At 40.8% G+C, this 19,995-nt stretch overlaps 1 protein-coding gene across 1 annotated transcript in view; it reads right to left on the minus strand.

Annotated features, from left to right (window-relative positions):
• Positions 1-19,995, minus strand: part of hcn2b (hyperpolarization activated cyclic nucleotide-gated potassium channel 2b) — a 40,304-nt gene that overhangs the window by 17,626 nt on the left and 2,683 nt on the right. Inside the window, exons 2-4 of the mRNA XM_067597303.1 lie at positions 18,252-18,675; positions 13,435-13,596; positions 5,108-5,326 (exon numbers count right to left, since the gene is read on the minus strand). Coding sequence (XP_067453404.1) covers positions 5,108-5,326; positions 13,435-13,596; positions 18,252-18,675 — 805 coding nt within the window. The remainder of the gene's footprint in view (positions 1-5,107; positions 5,327-13,434; positions 13,597-18,251; positions 18,676-19,995) is intronic.

Consider the following 19,995-nt stretch of genomic DNA (forward strand, 5'->3'; position numbering starts at 1 on the left):
TGGACACTCTTTAGGACATATGTATCTAATCTATCAAATCAGAGTGTCAGAGACCCAGATAGTCCAGATCAGGCCTCAGTGATTGTCCAGGTTATAAAACGAGCAGTTCTTCAAGTCACCATTTGATGTGTCAAGGCCCGGTGGACCCGCGCTCATCACCGCAATCCCCCGGGGTCACACCTCCCTCCTCTCACGACAATTCGGACATGCGGCTCCATCGCTCTTGAGGGAGGAGGAAGTGATGGGGGAGTAGGAGCGCAGTTACATAATGGCTAATGCCCCTCGTCCATGTGCAGTGTCCTCTGGCAGATGGTGTATTGCCCAACATTCAAGGGCGAATGGACAGATGAAGCAGAGGAGGGCTGCAGGGATGAAGATGCGAAGGGTGTTGTGGAGAAACACGGGATGAGGGCAGCAGTCACCTCAACGTGAAGGAAGGACGACAAAGGAACACTAAGCTGCTGCCACTGCCTCGTCTTTTTTACTCTACTACTGTTTGGGGAGATTGTGTGAATACCCCAAGGGACACACATAAAAAGTCACACATCATCATCAACCGCCGTGGCTCCTCTCAAACTCCGTCCGCATAATATTCCGACATGTTTAAAAAGAGATGCTCTACAGAGTTTATTATTAACATCCCCTTATCTCTCATATCTCACACTTAAAAGCATGTGTGTCAATTTATATTCTCTGTTCCTGCTAATACAGGTGTCCATTATGATTAAGCATGGAAAATATTTGCATGCTTTCCCTAACTTTTGAACCCACAGTAAACACTTAGAAACCACATCTCATCTTTGGTCACGAAGATCTCTATGTGCAGACAGGAGAAGATGCTTAGCACCACAGTTATTATGACATTTCTGTCTCAACACTGAGCACGATGCTAACTGTTTACTCTGTGTTATGTCAATACAAGTCCATGCTGTCGCTAGCATTCAGACTATCTTATACAAAGAATCTGTTTTGTCAGTGAGGCGAGTTCAGACCCATAGCTCTGTCTCCAGACTGTTATCAGGACTTATTACGGACTGTGGTGCAGCACGGTTCGGTTCATTGGTTAATGATGAACAAACAGTCACGGGGGACTGAGAGGTGGACGGGATGCTGGATGAGTTGTCTTAGTAGCCTAGCAGGATGTTTGTTTTATTTGTTATTTCACTGTTGCGTCTCATGGAAGAAAAGGACAAAGAGACAGCATGAGCTGATTGCTGTAGACGTCACATCAGTGACAGAGTACAGCTACAAGTAACTGACACAAAACAGACTCCACATAGAGTCAGCAGCTCATTTGCCCTTTTTTCAATTATTTTCTTTAGTCTGTAATAGAAACAGTGCTGTGAGCTGTGCTTGCTGCAAGACAACTTATACTTCAGACTTTTTCTTTTGGCAGTTAATGTCAGATAGTCCATCTGGAAACCAATTACAGTGAAATGGTTTAACAACTTTTATCAGACGTATCCATCTACAGTATGTTATGTACAACATTTGAACAGGAATGTAAATGTTCACATTTGAAATGTCTGCACACAGTGACTTATGCACAAAATATGATGTAATGCACAAACATTTCAGGTCAAGTCCTTTTAATTAGCATGAATGCTAATTGTTAACAACTTTAAGAACTTCCACCAAATTCCAATAAAAATCTCTTGAAATGTTTTTGAGATATACCTGCTAACAGACAAACAAACACAAACAGGTCCACTAAGATTATCTTCTTTACAGAAGGAATTTTGAAAATCACGCTTAACTGAACTTAAAAGACTTGTCTTAAAAGCATAAAGACAAGAATAAAATAAATAAAGACAAATGAATGAAGACTGAAACACACTGAAGATATATATAAAAAAGAAAATATGTTAAAAAGAAAAGTAACTAGAAAACAAAATTAGATTTTAAAAATGCATGGGGGAAAGAACACAAGGTTAAAAGTCTGCCCGATTAAAAGGCAATTACATAAAAGCAAGTCTGTGAAAGAGTATTTTTCATGAGCGGATTTAAAAGATGGCATCGAATTAGTCAGTCTGAGCTCTTTGGGCAGGGCAGTCTACAGATCTGAAGACACTAAATGAAAAAGCACAATCACTGTTAGGCTCTGGTCCAGGCTGAAGGACAGTCAAGAGGGTCCTGCCGGAGGATCTCAGATTAAAATCCCATATAATGTGATAAATAGTTCTTTCACCCAAATTACAAATAAGTTCTCTCACTTACTTCTGTTGGTATCTAGAAATGCAGATAGTTGTGGTTTTAATTGGAGATACCTGGCTGAGATTCTTGCTTTCAACCTAATACAGTGGAATTTCACTTGTGGTGTGCAAAGCATTGAAGCAAGAATCTCTTGGGCCCATCCACAGAGTGTGCTATCTATGCCGTGACTATTTCTTCAGTAGAAAGTAGTTTCAATGAAAACTGTTAACTATTCAAGTCTGTGGATTATCCAGAGAATCATACCTGCTTTAACATGTGATCTGTATCTGGATATACTATCTTGATAAGGAAAAACACATGTTAATGCATGGTTTAAATGAACTCAGAACGCATTGTGATCGGAATGCGATCACAGACCGCATTTGGAGGTGGTCAGGCTTGCATTGTGATTGGATCACAGCCAGGTGTAAATGCAATCTGTACAACGTGACCACAATTCATAAGAAAAAAATCAGCCCAGTAAGTTGAAAGGTCATCTAGCTCCACTTCTTCCTGCCAGGTAAAGCAAGCCTCACAAAGGCTACGAGTAGTAGCGGTAGCAAAAAATGATTTAGAAATGAATGATGTCCTTTCATGGCAGCAGTTTCCATGACACTGTCTGCCAGCTCTACCATGTTAATTTGCATATTGACATCCGATAACAATGTGGACACAATTGAGAGAACGAGAAAGCATTTTAATATCAAGTGTAAATGCAAAGACCCATGGATCAGTTATTATTCAGATAATTAATCTATATAGAGAACACATTTTTAATACCAGGTGTAAATGGGGCCTCAGAGACACTTTTTATGTAAAGAGATGTTTCTGTTGATTTTTTCACCACAAAAAAAAATCCATTTAGCTCCCTTGTATTGTAGTGGGTACAGAAGTGTCAGACATGGATGTCTTAAAACCTGAGCCAATAAAAGTTAAGCTATTAGCATGGGTAGATAGTTCTATATAGTTATATAGTACATAGAGTTCAGTATGCTCAGTGCTGACGGATGGTGTACCCCAGATCCATTGATAATGTATCCATTCCCTCTTGTATTTACCACACTCATGAATTTGACACTTATAGTAGCTTCATTACATTTTTAAAAACCACCACATCCCCTCCCACAGGAGCGCTGGCCAGTTATAAACTCAACATCATCATGGATGCACACTGATATCATGACCTAGAAAATAAGACAAGATTATTATCTCTTCACCATGATGCACAGCCAAGCCAGAAGAGCCAGAAAATAAACAGAATCAGCATATGACTCTAAAAAGAGAGAAAAAAACCTGATCACCCTTTGTTCTAAACATTAGCCAGAGGCATCAAACAGACAACAAAGCCTGACCGATCACCCTGATGTGTATGTGCATGTCTGCATGCATGCATGTGTACAAGTGACAGATAGCATAAGACATCTCCACATCATCCAAGATCTAAAGAAGCTAACAAGATGCAGAGCACCAATGACACCGTGGCCTTATAAAGCAGGAGCGTGCTTCCCTCCCTGGCCGGCACACACCAAAAGCTTTGATCAACCGTTGTACGGAGACGACAGACGGGCCGAGGCCCAGCGAGCTGCACCCATGAATATCGAACTAATAGAACAGATGCTGTTCCCATCAAAGTGTGTTGGAATCAAATGAGCAGACCTTCTCTGTTCATATCAAATGTGATAACCTTATTCACATCGTTGTAGAGGACAAGCAGTGTAGATTAAATCTGCAGAGTCTCCTTATGGTGTCTTGCCATGCTCTAGACAGAGGGGCCACTTGGGTACCTGGAAAGATAATCCTGTAGCTAACCCCCTCGATTTATATCACCAGTGATCTATAAATAGACTGTAGTAAAACCATCCCTCTTCTGTTTTTGATTTTTGTTCCACGGAGCCACAGAATTCATCACATTTTACTAGGTTACAAGCTGTATTTACCTAGATAGTTTGATTTAAAGGTACAGTTCACCCAAATTGCAAAAAAAAACCCTCATGTGTTATGTAGCCATGCAAATAGCTTAAGGCTTTTACATATTGTATCTACTCTGAGGTTTATGCTGCCACCAGATACAGTGGAGGTGAATATAATTTAATTTGTGGTACTGACACCATTAAAAAATAAATTAGAACTTATCAGCAGCAACATATTGCCCAGAAAAAGTGTCCAAGTAATTCTGGATAATCCACCGATCACACAGTCCACAGTTAGGGATTATTTCTTAAGTAGAAAGTAGATCCAGTGATAACTGTTTACAGCAGTGGATTATTATTATTATTATCTGTGGATTATTAAGAGTACTGTAACCAGGACATTGCCTCTGGAAACGCATATTGTTTTTGGATTTATTAAACGAACATTTTCAAAGCTGAGCATCGCAAACAAAATTCCATCCGCCACTATTGTATAAGTTGTTTTGGTAATTTGTGTGAACTGACCTTTTACACTTGCATTAACTTACACAACATTAGCATTCATATGGAGTCTTGTTTCTGCCTCCTGATGGCTGCATTTACTCTCCCTTAGCTCTGGTTTGTTCACCATGTTCACCAACTGTGTCTGTTTTTTGCTGCAGGACATGTAGTGCACAGCTGGTTTATCAGAGCTTGTCTGGGCTGAAAACAGCTGTCTGTTGTGGCTGGAAATGACTCTGATGAGAGCAGTATAACAATAAAGTTGAGTGAAACCAAAACAACAAGCTGAAAGACACTAGAACAGAGGAGCTGAGAGAAACCGCAGTGTTGGGTGATAATTCTTTACAAGATCATTAGCACGAGTGACCCCTTTCTCATTACACATAGAGCAACTTTAACCATCTGCCCCAAGACATCAACATTAGTCTGATCTGCTAACTCAGTCTCAAAAACATTCCCATTATTTCAAATGCAGATGAAGTGACAGAATGCAGGATTCTTACCTTTTCCTGGTATTGCCGTCTGGATGAGTCCAGAGACTGGATGAGTGCGGTTGCATGGCCGATGAACATGGCGTAGCAGGTAGCTCCTACGATCATACTGAGCATGGTCAACCAGATGTCTGACATGCTCTCGGGGGCTTGTCTTCCATACCCTATGCACAGCATGTGGCTCATGGCCTTAAAGAGGGCAAAGGAGTAGAGCTCGCTCCATGTGTCATTCTGTAGGGAGAGATGGAGGGAGGGCACAGAATTAGAGAACTGGAGAAAAATCAAAGGACATAATATGGAAGAGAATGGAAATTTGAGCTGGTAATCAGGGGTTTTCTGTCCTAGGATAGCTCTACACTTTCATAATTTTTCATGCTACAATGGTTTTGACCTGATGACCTGGGCCTGTCTTCTTCTCTGCCAAAGGTAGACTGTAAAGGCTCACTGCAGGGAATATTTAAACTAGTCAGAGTGTGACAGAAGTGGTGAGAGAGAGAGTGAATTAAAGAACGAGAGGGCAAAAGAGTAAGGCAGTCCTGGTGAAGTACAGTATATCCCTCTGTGTCGGCTGATTGTTGCAGGTTTGGTGGAGGGCCTAATCATCATCACCGAGCAGCCTCGCCTTGTCTTGGCTGAGCAGAAGGAGAAGAGGAAAAAGCAAGTGTTAATGAGGAGCCCGTACATCTGCCTGTTCCAGTCTGCCTTTGATTGGTGCTCACACACTCAGTCAACCTGATTCTCCTATGTTAGATTCATTAGAAAGCCCTCCACAGGCACCGCTGAGCCTCACATCCTCCCCTCAAACAGCTGTGGTTCACACACTGTCCAGAGTTTACCACTGCATGTGTGTGTGTGTGTCTGTGTGTGTGTCTGCGTCTCAAACTCCTTGTGTTCCTCTCTGGTCCTCCTCAGTCACTAATTGACTGCTTGGATTCTTATCTGATTTGTGTTTTGGCACGGGGCATTTGCATTTCATTTGAGATCCAAATTTGGTTGGTTTCAGAAGAGGTGAAAGAGGACGTATTGGCAAGGGCTTGTCATCAGATGTTTGAAAATGTGTGTTTAGAAACGTGATTTGAGGAATTGCAAAGAAAGAAGACCAAGCCCCGAGCAGCAGGGCAACCAGAAACTCTCTGGTGTCAGACTGCGAGCTTAGCTCCAGCCGCAAGCATGGCTCAAAGTTTCATATCTGTTTTGAGCTGTCAGCTGTATCAGCTGTTTGGAATTGTTTGAGGAGATAAACTGGACTTTCTAATCTCAGATAAAAGACAGAGAAACCCACGACAACCGTTTGAAGCCTTTAAGAGTATAAGCACCGTCATAGTATTTTTGCTATGTTGTTCTTTCTCTTCTACGTAGCCTTGTAAGCCCATTATAATAAGCAAAACCAAACCAACCCTAGCAGAACATTTAAATACTCATCCTGAGTCTGAGCCTCATCCACAGCGCCCCGGGTGGTGAACAGATTTGGAGTTGCCATCAGCATGCTGGCCACATTGCTGGTGGATAAACAGCAGCAGTAGGAAGCCCTAACCCAGAGCCCAGGCACAGAAATAAACACCTACATATACACAGCTGCATCTGTCTATCTCTGTTTCTGGCTCCCTCACCTGAAGACAGGCACACAATCCACACATATACAATAAATGTACAGTGTTTCAGTTTGACGGACACCACAGAATGTCTAGTTTATCCTAAATGTACTGTACAATGTTGCTGTGCAAAAGACAATACAGGAAAAACTGACAAATTAAAAAAGGACTGCTGCTGAGTAGATACATAAAGTTATTGATCAGGTCATAGCACCATCTATACAATCAAGAAAAAGCCTCAAGACTGTCTGTCTGTGATTTATAAGACAATTCTGTATTATCGATGATAATACAGGTTATCTACAACTGTCACATGCAGTTGCGGCATTTAAGACATCATTACTGTAAATCTGCGGCATCCTGCAGGTACAGATTCAGGATGTGACAGTATAATTCATCTGGGGGTGGAAGAAGCATTTCCCTTAGTCTGTTTGTGGGACTATAAGAGTGCTTGTGAATGCCCGCACATATAAATCAACTTGTCTCTTCAGTATTCTTGTAAATGTTTTTGTAAACATCATGACCTGTGTGGCAGGTAAGTCTCCTGCTGTCAGCTGTATAACCCTTGAGAAGATCGATACCATGCACTATTACGTCTGCCAGTTACATATGTAATATAAGTCTAAGACCAGCAGCAGGGTAATTAGCTTAGCTTTAGCACAAAGACTGGAAACAGGGGGCATAAGCTAGCCATTCTCTATCTGAAGGTAATAAAATCTGCATACCAGCACCTCTAACCATCACTAATTAAGGGCCCAGTAAGGCCCAGTAAGTTTTTGGAGTCTCCACCGGTTGCCTGGCAACATAAATGTAATGACAAAACTCCAGGAAACAAACAAACATGAAAAACATGTTAATTAATATGTTTAGAGGTGGGTTTTGTTACCTATGGACAGAGCCAGGCTTCCTCTTTCTCCCTGTTTCAAGTCTTATGCTACTTATGCTAAGCTACGCTAACTGGGTTCTGCTTTCCAGCATATTTAAGATGCAGACATGAGAGTGTTATTAATATTTTCATTTACTGCAACTTTCTGCAAGAAAGCAAATAAGAGAATTTCCCCAAAATATCAAACTGTTCATTTAAGTCTAACTGTATGAGCAGGACCTCACACTGACCAGCTGTAACTGGTCAGGATGTGTTTAAGTTTGAGATAATCGCTGTTTATAACTGACACAGTGTACAGCTGTCTCTTACTATTGAAAATTACAATCTTCATAGTAACACAATAAAGTAATTCTACAGAGATAACCCCTGAGTGAGGAGGGAGAAAGAAAGAGGAAACAAATAGAATTAGCTCTTGTGTTCATTTTATTTGCCATTGGTCTTCACTGAGCAGCGTGGATGATAGCTAATTGTACATAATACATTTAGGGAGGAACACAGAGGGAGTATGGGACATCTATGATGTATGATGGCATAATTATAGAATAGTGAGTGTACGTGCACGCTGGGTTTACGTGCTGTTTGAGTCTCAGCTTGTATTTGAATGTGCATGTGTGTGTGTGTGTGGTGTGTGTGGTGTGTGTGTGTGTGTGTTAGACTTGTGCCAGTCATGCTGCTGCGCATCTCTTTAACAGTTTGAAGTCTCTCTCTCTGACAGTCTAAAACTGACATGGGGAGTTTGGTTTGCTTGAGAGGGCTAACATTTAGATGACTCTGACATTTAGAATTTTAACATGTAAACTGCCATAAAAGACTTGTTAGCAATGTTAAGATTCATTATTTAGAACCAGTGGGTTCCTGTTTGTATTTATTATTTAAAACCAAATGAGCACTGCTGATGTTGCACAACGGTTTGGTATCCGCTGGAATACTTCACAATATTAATGAAGAAACATTCACATCATCACCATTTAAGTTGATATTGCAAACTTGTTAGCAAACAATTGCTTATTTACAAATCCAGCAGATACTGAGCAACATTAGCATTTATTTGAAGACATGTTTCTGGCCACCTGATGAATATAAATCAAGTATTCATTCTACTCTTAGTTTTGTCTATCTGGTGCTTGGTGCTGGGTATGTAGTGTGCTGTGGGTTCATCAGAGCTTTTTTGTGGAAATGAAGGTGATGAAAGTGGTGAGAATGAATCAAAATAGTAAAGTTGCTGTTTGTAAAATCAAAATGATGAAGTGAAAGACGCAAGAGGCAGGTGATGATTATCTGTCGTGTCACTATGAGCAACCCCATCATGGTGGCTCTGTTTGCCAAAGTTACTGCAACATCAAGTTTGAATCCAACTCAAACTGATCACATCTCAACTTTCCCCGGTTCTTTAAAGTGAACTATAACTTTTACTCAAACCAGTGTGTGATACTACATCAGTTTTATCATCTACTTTTTCAGAATATAATCTGAATACACCTTGTTGCAGCTTTAATTAATTTCTCTTTAGAGCAAGATATTGTACCACGTGACATGAAATGTTCTAAAGTAACCACAGTGAACCAAAAAAGGTACAATCTGTTCCAGTGAATTACAGAAGAAATTGGAAAAAAGTACTAAATAAACAGTAAATGAACACTTGTGTTGTAAATGTTAATGATTTGAATCTTGTCTGGTTTGAACAAGTCTTACTCAGCTGACTCCTGTGTATCTCTAATTGACTTCATCAGATATGGAATGCATGCTTGTAAATTATGAGGCAAGAGTTTATTGATTTGCAAGAAGAATTTCACTCAGCGGACCATCGCTTGCTGCTCAATAAGCGGTTATTATTGTGTTTGAGTTCATTAGCTTTTAATTGGTATTTCTCCTTTGATAAGAGGAAGAAGGTCAACATCATCTGTCCAAAGAACAACTTCCACATAATGCAACAAATTAGATGAAACGATCTGTTTACTTGTGGGCTAGATTAACAATATTTCATGTCTTCTGCATAGTTACAGCGGAGCCTCAGAAACCACTAATTAGTGAGGTATTCAACATTGGCAGCACTGCGTTAGGGAACACCACAGCTGTCACTGCTAAAACTTCAGCCGTGCAAGTGGAGCTTTTTACTAGGTGTGCTAAGGGTAAAAATTATGACTGTACTTATGAGTAGTTTTCAGGAGTTTTACAAGGAGTGACTCATTTGTGGAGGCGGAGCAGTGAAAAGAAGCTTTTTCACTTAAAATTGCTATCATTATGAGATATTGGGGTGAGGAGGGTGTTTTTCTTCATCAAGCGTCAAGAAAATATTAACAACACTGGGAGGTACCAGTTACACACATTCATGCCCACCTCAGGATAAATTGCAGTGAATTTGTCAACCCCTTTTCCATTATTCTAGCATTGTCAACTTTAAAATTTGATTTATTGTTTCTGACCAAACATCTACTACTGTCCATTATTCTTACGGATGCCGACCAGCCTGCCTGCCAGTTATATCACTTCAGTAATAGAATCAAAGGAGGATATCCTTATTAACTTTCAAAGCAGTTAAAGGCCTCTTGAAGTGCAACTGTGTGTGCATGCATACAGCTACTCTTCCTCTACACTACAATGTTCTCCAGCAGCCTAAATATTAAACACAGAAACGCAGTTCAGACTGAAGCAGACAGAAGTTGAGAAGAAGAGAGAGGCTTTGTTCTAACGCCATTGATCTGACAGCCAATCGGGCTGAGGCAGATGGGACAAAACCACCTGTCATCCACGTAACAGAGTGTCACTTGCATAACAGGACATGATGATCTGGCCTCTTGTGATCACTCCGCTGTGGGAGCCTGATTATCCTGCTTATAAAAAAACACTGCTGTCTTCTATCTTTTACAAGTCACAGATATTGTTTTTGAGTATTTAGAGGCAGAGATGATTACATTAAAGGAGGGAAAATGATTTGAAGGGGGATATTTTGATTATTTCTCTGTTTCAAAGTCCGACGTACACAAAGCAGGTATGAAAGCGCATATGAGAGTGTCCTCTGAGGCAGTGAGTGAATTAATTAAGTGTTGTTTCTTCACCAGAGGCTATCTGGCTGTGTCTCCATAGCCTAAGTGCACGGATGATGCAAAAAGGGAAGTATAGGGTGGAGTCCAGTAAGTGTCCAGTGTGGGCAGACAGCCAGTCAGCCGGCAGAAAAGAAGCAGCCTGATTTGAAGCATGAGGATGGGATCATTTATCGCTGCGTCTCTCATTTAAAGCCACTCCGAAGACGATCCCTGACCTTGATTACCCTGAGATGGCAGCGGCACAGCACACCAGGCTGCCACTCCCACATGGGTGCTAACTGGCACTGTGTGGCATAAACAACACTCTGAGGCACAACACATTGAGGAGAAAAGCAAGTCAGGAAAAACAGCTGGAAAAGATTCATGGGCGACAGCATTGAGTAGAATATATTTTCTCTGCGTTCAGACCCTTCGGGCGTTAATTAACATATACACAAGAACGTCATTGTGCAATATAGAAGCGGCCTGTTCTCTGAGATTGGAAAAGATCAGCACCAAATGTCTCATTGAATTGGAGTTGAATGCTAATAAGGGGCTATCACCACATTTATTTTGCAACTGTGAATTGAGAAAACAACTCCGGATGCCAAGGGAGTGGGCATGTTTGAACAACATGCGCAGCAAACAAGTGGAGGACAGTAGCATCTAAATTATAGTCGACGGATAAACTTCATTATCTCAGTCAAACTAAGTCAAAGTCAATGATATCTCAAATGTTTCCTGTGTCTGAGTCAGAGGTGACATAGAGTATAGAGTTGGCACACAGTACTGGCCCCTTCGTAGAACACAGGAGAGATGTCTGTGTGTTTGTGTGTGTGTGTGTGTGTGTGTGTAGAGAGAGAGCAAGTGAGAACAAAAAGATGGCCAGAGATGAGACGACAAACGAGTGACGAACAACAGAGAAGCAACAGCGCTGTCCCCTAGGGTCAACGGGTGTGAGATCCATCTGTTCCTGGAGATCACACACACACACACACACCCAAACCCCATATATACACACATGAACACACGTATGCACGCAAGCATGCACACCAATGTGACATAGTACACTGCGTTTTCAGAGGAGCACTTTCAGGGGTCTGGATGTCACATATCTATGTGCCAAAATTAGAAGGTTCATTGTCAGCATACGAAACATTTCTTAGCGATGGCAGTGTCACACAGCTCAGGAAACCGCCTGCGCCTGACAAAAGCATACGGAGGGAATTATCCAGTTTTGCTGAACTTCCTTAGACGCAACAAAGATGTGATGTTCCTGCCAAGGAATAGTTTAAGCTACTCACACGCCAGTTGAAATTATTCACAGCTTCTGATACTACAGCAATAAGCAGCAGTCCACCAATGACATTGTTTCAGATGACGGAGGTTCAACAAGGACAACCATCTCACCCTGTCAACTATTTTTCTGCAGGCCTTTTCTATCAGTTTTCTAATTTTTCTTGCTTGTTATTCCCTTTTCAGTCAATTTAAATGTCCTCTCTTGCTCTCAAACCAATTATCATATTAATGCACATCTGTCTTTCTCTATGTTTGCTCCTCTCTTTTCCCAAAGCTGCTCTCAAACTAATTATAACTTTTCAGACAAATATACAGTATATACACAATATATACTGTTTGGCAACAGCCCTTCATCTAGGCCTTTGGTTCAACTACATAAACTCACCTGCAAAATCATTAAATAATGCGGTATTAAATGTTTGAGCCAGGTTCAGTGGCTCTCTCTCAGTACTGTAGAGAGCAGGATATTGTTCTGTCTATGTGTGGATGTATGTGTCATATGTGTGGATATGTATATATATGTAATGTATGGTATGTAAGTAAAAAGAGTGTGAAAATAGCAGGTATTGAGTGACAGGCCAAGCAGGCGTACTGTATGTGTCACAGTGCTCATATTCCCTGACTTCTCTGTGCCTCTGGTCCTGTCAGTCACCAACTTCCAATCTGTTATCATTACAGAATGATGAGTTGGAAGGGTTGAAGTCCAAAACGATTAAAACCAAATCTAGAAAAATGTTATTTAATATTTCTCTACATATGTGTATTTCTTCTGTATGGAGCCAAGTAAAGATAAAGATGCATAACCGTCAGCTTTAAAGTACTGATGATCTGTGAATTAACCTTAAGAAAATTAGAGGTTAACTGGGTAAGTTATACTCCTGTTCTCTAAATACAGGTTGGTTGACAAAGGTTGTAAGTCTGAAATTAATTTTTTTTTAATAATGACTGTTCATTAATTAACTGGCCCTTTAATCATTTCTGATGCAGCTCGAGTATTGCACCACTTGCTCTCCAGAGAGTTTGTTTTTCCTAATGGTCTGTCTATCAGCAGATGGCCAGAAGCTACCTGCCAGCTAGAGGGAGGGAAGGACATCTGAGAGGAGAAACAAATAAAAGAGAGATAAAAAAGAGAAAGGCTGAAGAACAAACCGAGTGAAAACAGGCTCTATTTTCATCCCTCCCCGTTGCTTTCTGTACACTGGCATGTCTCCTGGGTTTAACTAGAGAGGGTTTAATTGAGGCCGGTCCTCTGTGTGTGTGTGTGTGTGTGTGTGTGTGTGTGTGTGTGTGTGTGTGTGTGTGTGTGTGTGTCTATGCACGCGGACTCAACTTAAAATAAATCCTATTTCTCCATCTGCCTGCAAATGACACACGTTTGGGCTCCATGGGGAATGTGCTTCTGCCAAACACCTTTGCATGCTAATGTTGATGTAATTGTGTGACTTACAAACACTTTTAACCCCCTGCCAACACACAAATACACACACAAACACACACACACATACACACACACACACACACACATAGCATTTTGCTTACCACCATCTTGTTGAGGGAGACCCAGCAGTCAGACGGAAAGTCCTGCAGCATGGGGACCAGGAACTGCAGACAGCCGTCCCAGTGACACAGCAGCAGCATCATACCAATCAGGTTGAATATTCGCATCACAGCGCTGGCCAGGTCATAGGTCATGTGGAAGATCTGTCAGGGGGAGAAGAGACAGGCAGACGTGGAGAGGAGGAAAAGGCAGAAACAGAAGTGTGAGGAGAATGAAAAATCAGTTTATGTTTATACATATTGAGTGAAAATGGGATTGCTGGTATAAACAGAGCAGCTAAGGATTATGCTCAGCTAAGGAGAGAAATGGAGAGTCAGTGAGTTTTTGACCTTTGGTAGAGTGTGTAGTTTAAAAGGATGTATCCTTTTAATATTTGATATAAAAACCAAGAAAGAGGTTATATATTCAAGAGAAAATTTAGTATGAACTACATCAAGTAAATGAATAGTTTGACATTTTTGGACATATTCTTTATCGCTTTCTTGCCAAGAGTTACATGAGGACATCCATACCACTCTCATGTCTGTCTGTTAGCTTAGCTTAGCATAGCATAAGACTGGCAGTAGGGACAAACAGCTAGCTTAGCTCTGTCAAAATTCTTTAAAAAATACACATACTAGCACCTCTAAAGCTCACTAATGAACACGTTGTTTCATCTGTGCACTAAAAGAAATGTTAAAAAATAATTTTTATACAGAGCTTCGTGCTGTTATATGGCGAATACAGTCTATGAACAGTTAAGTCTTAATGCTCAGCAAAGCTAGTCACCTTCTGGCTCCAGCTCCATATTTAGTATCAATCTTCTCATGTAATTCTTGCCAAGAAAGCAATAAAGCATATTTCTCCAAATAACAAAGTATGCAAGGATTCATCTATACAGAATAGTTTGACTAACATCCAATTTTTATGTTAAACAGTCTGAGCATGAGCTACAATACTGTCATTAACCTCTTTAACTCTGCCAGAACCCACTGGTGGGTCCATTATTACAAACTAGTTTGGCAGCCTCACTCAATATTTAAAATTTAAAATTCTTAGCAAGTTCCGAAAGTTTACAAAGATACCAATGATGTCGCCTTCAGTTTCAGGAAAATGTGTCTAAGATAATGCAAATTATCATAGAATTTCTAAATTTGATGGTACAGCCATAAAAAACATGTTTCCTTTAACAGAAGCATCATGTATCTTCAACATAGTGTTGTGACAAGTTAATGATACTGTGTATATGTAGTATTATCATATGGTGTGAAGTGTTTTCTAGCTTTAAAGCTACTTGTTGTTGTTGTTTTTAAAGAGAATATTAGGGTTTAAGATGTTAAACACTGTATGATGATGTCACTAATCAGCAACAAAACTGTATTTTGGATTTTGCAAGATGAAATGTCATTCCTCCTCAGTCTCAGTAGTATATTGCGTCAGGCTGAGGTTCCACATTATAGCCAGGTGGGGAAAACAAACAAGCACAAGCTCTGTGGTGTATGTACTCACTCAAAAGTAAAACCTCATCTAGTGTTGATGAAGGTTTGATCAGCAGCCCAGGCTGGCCTCCCTCTGCTGTTTCTTAGCAAAGCTCCCCTCAGGTAAGAGGACTCATTTGTGTGGAGCTGCTGTTGTGGTCACAGCCTTGTAAACACAACTCACTGTGGCTTTGCTGGCTATTAGCCAGGCCCTGTTACCACCACCATGTGTGTATGTGTATGTGGCTGGATTTGCATGCATGTGTGTGCACTGGTGTGAAATCTATGCTTAGCTGGGCCAACTGGATGCTTTGCTAAATCGTAAGCAAAAGCATATTCCCTACAATAAACAAGAGAATTGTCCTACAAGGGAAGTAGGCCAGACGCTGCGTATATGTCCGCATATAGTATATATATATTCATGCATATTGGAAAGCCATGCTTTATGGGCCAATTTGATGGTTTCTTGCATCAAAAACAACACTAATTTCTCACTTGAGACATGATACTACATGTGAACTAGGCCAGAGAGTGTGTGTGTGTGTGTGTGTGTGTGTGTGTGTCTCTGTGTGTGTGTGTGTGTGTGTGTGTGTGTGTGTGTGTGTTATTCTAGAGATGAACAAGCAGCCTCTGTTGTGAATTTACAGTTTGGGAGCAGTCCGGTCAGGACGTTTGATGACTCATCCCGTCACCTTAGAGGCCTTGCTGCCCTCAACTCACAGCTCGCTGAATATGCTCAAAACCAGCTCTCTTACTAAACCCCAGGGTGCAAATGTCTTTCGTTAGTTACAGTGCCAACACAAGAAAGCCAGCCACATCTTACTCCACCCAACTCAGCACGCATATTAAACTCCACTTGCTAATGTGGTCTGTGTTTGGAAGAACAATTATATGCCCCATGATAATATATTTTATGTATAATTTACATCCTCTTCAACTATCTTCTTTGTTCCTTGTGTTTCTTCCTTACTCTTCACTCTTCTGCATATTTTGAGTCTTATCCCTCCCTATCTCCTTGTATTCTTTGGGCAAAAAAAATGTAATTTAGCTATAGACCAGATGCCAAAAGGCACTTCTTTACTCCACCTTTATAAAAATCACTTCAGCTTTCTTCACTTTTTTAAGCATCTCCTATAATGGCTAATGGCTTTTGCTAATTTGGAGAAGGAGAAAGGGAAACACACTGTGAGGCCCTGCCCTGTGATTAGGAAGCATTCCCATCATGATTAATGAGGCTCCAGGACTAATGTTCCCCCCGACACCGTAACAGCACCTGGCCATGTGTCATTGTCAGACCACAATCTGGGTCAAGGCACATTAGTGTGACCAGAACTCACAGCCTGAAAAACACAGATAAAAGACTTTCTCCTCCTTTCTGTTGCACATGGTCAAATACATTGACATGTTTAGTCAAGATGATTCAAATGACAACTATTGAACTGGATGAAATATTACCCCCACCACCAGTCCCCATCTTTATTCATACACTCCCACTCCAACCATTTCACCATCATTGTCCAGCTCACGAGAGAGGCATCCTCTGGGCATGCCAGCAAGTGGAGAGCCATGATACAGGCTTCCTCAGTAAATTGCTCTGATTATTCCCAACAATGCTTATCTCTGCTTCAAACAAAAAACAAAACACCCACACACACACACACACACACACAGACACACACACACACACACACACACACACGCAGATGAACCAGTCTCTTAAAGATCATGTCAAAAATTTCAGTTATTTATTTTGAGTGAGGTTGCTGCCCAGTATTCTCTTCTCTGCCGGCCTCCTGCTGAGCTAAGCGTCAGTAGTAGATCTTTTCGGAGAAACCCGCTGCAGCGAGCTGAGTTAAGCCGAGCCGAGCTGAGCTGGGCGGAGGGAAAACACAGTCAGCCATGTTTGGATCGAGCTGAGCCGAGCAGAGTTCAGCTGAACTAAGCTGATCAGGGCAGAGCTGAGACGGAAAGGAGCATCCAGTTGTGTGTGTTTGAATCAATAATTATGGTTCTTGTCGAGCTCAAATTACCCCTTTGTAATCAAAAGAGCAGTGGTTATTTTCAGAGTGATTCATAGATGCTTGGTTAGTTAAAATAGGGATCCTCAGTTTATATACAGACAAACAAGCACACACACGTAGTAATCGTCTCAACGTAGCATATGATGGATCATAATGCATCTATCTTTAGATAAACACTATATCCGGATGTATAATATAATCAGAGAATATTGTGCTCAACTTGGTTGATATCCATCTACAACTGTTTGATGTCTTAATTGGTTGAAACGCTGCATTAAAACTATTATAAAAACGAGAAAAAAATGGCAATCAGTGTCCTCGGTGGTTGTGCTCGTTTCTTTGGAAAATCCCTTTTCACTTTCTCACTGATAAGCACAAATTAATTTTTCATGAATTCTTAACTGCATCAGTACACTGGATTATGATGAGCTATTTTCCAGCTATCAGGCGTACATGGTAGAAATTCACTTTTTGTTCGTCTGGAGTTAATTATACAGAGGAGGATTGTTTTGATATACAAAGAGAATTGCTTGTATACTGACATAAACCACTGCACTGGAACACAATACACATTATCAGTCAAAGCACAGAATCAGAGCACAGTCGGACTAGTTTCTCTTTTTTTATAAGCTATTACAATTCAAAGTGCCAGAGCAATGTCATTATATCCATACTGCAGCTTCTAGGTTTATAGTCTTACTAGAGGAATCAGTGATCATATACAGTATACAGCTCTGATGGCTTTGATCTGTGGCAGAAGTGAAGCTGTTGAACCCTTTTGTAAGACCAGATTCATGATATTCACATGGTTGTGTGAAGGTCTACACATTCCTTCAGAGGTACTGGTGTACCTGCATGTTTCTGTCTGCAAGGTAACTTCAGTAAATGCTGAAGGAAGGTGAGGAATATAGTCTGCAAAGACAGCAGACGCTATCATGTAACAAAATATGAAAAAACAGAAACAGACCAATATATCAGCTGCCCGATATCGTTGGCCGATACTGGCTTGAAATGTATCATTCAACTATAAAATACAATGTATTTGACATTTCACACAAATCTTACCAAATTTGAGGCATTATTGCCAAAATTGTTTGTTTCAGCGTAAAAAAGGAATATTGGCTGATATGTGATCTGATATTAGTCAAGTTACAGATAGTGATAGCTGTACAGATTAGTGTAACAACTATAAATGTCCAAATATAGCACACAGCCTAAAACAGAGGTGTTCCTTGCCTATACTGTGGGTTTCCCTTGTTTACTGTGTGTTGACTATGATGAAATCATAGTAGTGATTTATATCATTGAAGCTCAGCCTACCTCCTCCCACTGGTGGATGTAACGGATGAGTCTGGACAGCCTCAGGAGACGCAGCAGACTGAGGATCTTAGTGAAGCGGACAATGCGGAGCGCCCGTGCCGTCTTGTACACCTCTGAGTCGATCCCTTTCTCCACGATGAGGAAGATATAATCCACAGGTATGGAGGAGACGAAGTCCACCACAAACCAGCTCTTCAAATACTTCTTCTTAATCTTCTTGGGGTCAAGGATGATCTCGGTGTTGTCCTCGAACACGATGCCCGTCCTGAAGTTGAGCACCAGGTCTATGAGGAAGAAGGTGTCAGAGACCACGTTGAAGATGATCCAGGGCGTGGTGGTCTCGTCCTTAAAGAAGGTGATGCCCACGGGAATGATGATCAAGTTGCCCACCATGAACATGAGCATGGTGAAGTCCCAGTAGAACCTGACAGGGTGGAGCAGTGGAGAGAAGATGTTTAGAGACGGAGTGTGTGGACATTTAATCACTCACACACAAACACACAAAATGGAAGGGGACTTAAGAAACAGTTAAGTGTCTGAAAACTGAAACACTAATGTCTAGACGCTCGCAGTGTTGCTATTTGCTATGCATATCACATGCCAGCAAATATGCTGATGCTGCTTGATCTATGACATGTGGTTTCTCCAGCTTTTTGTATCATGAAGCAATGCACTCTCATGGGGCGCACACACTCTCAGAAAACAGCGCCACCCCTAACCACAGTAATAAACGGCTGATCCGTTGTCAAATGCCTGATTTATTTTTTATTAAGTGTACCGCATCTTGTCCTGGTGAGATGACTTATATGCCTATCATCTGGCTCAAGACAAGGTCAAATCAAGGACAAGCAGAGGGACAAAAATATATAGGAAAGATAAGCCGGGTGAAAGTCATTCCAAACAGAAACAGAACAGTTCAGTCACTTATCACAACTACAAGTTTGCTTTCCATATCCAATTGATAGTTGTACATTTATTTGTCCAAAACAACCCTTGCGAATTGGCCAATCAGCCCACACCATTAACCTGTAGTTTACAATTGTATTCACTGAATTGTTAAAGTAAAACCTATGTTTTTAAAGCTGAAACAATTAGTCACTCAATTGATCAGTTGATTGACAGAAAATTCATCAGCAACTATTTTGATGATCAGTTAATCGTTAAACAATCTTTAAAGCACAAATGCCAAACATTCTCTGGTCCCAGCTCCTCCACTGTGAGGATTTGCTGCTCTTCTTTATCTTATGTGACAGTAAACTGAATATCTTTGGGGTTTTTGGGCTGTTGATCAGACAAAAATACATTTGAAGACATGACATTGGGCTTTAGGACATTTGAATGTATGTTTTTGCCAATGCTGTTAAACTGCTGTCTGATCAGATGAAAGTAAGTGGAAGACTGCAATGCAAAGGGAGGAACAGATTGAAGTGTTGCTGAGTCATGACTTGAATCCTCTATTTCAGAAAATGCCCTGTTATTAAACTCTATCTGTCACTTAACACAATTGGCCATAAAAAACACTACAAAATATTATATTTATGAATATTTAAATAGCAAAATCACATTCAGGGACTGTTAAGAGCTCAAACGGTTTGGTCTATCATCAGACTGCTTCTCTTTTGCGCATGAGATAAGTGGGAGAGCTGTCCTTGGTGCTGAAACCTAACCACGCACTTTTCCAACTTCATGTCAGGTTCACCTTTACGGCGAATCTCGTTAAATGAAGCATAATAGACACATAAGT

The sequence above is a fragment of the Thunnus thynnus genome, chromosome 8 (assembly GCF_963924715.1).
Source record: "Thunnus thynnus chromosome 8, fThuThy2.1, whole genome shotgun sequence".
Classification (NCBI taxonomy): domain Eukaryota; kingdom Metazoa; phylum Chordata; class Actinopteri; order Scombriformes; family Scombridae; genus Thunnus; species Thunnus thynnus.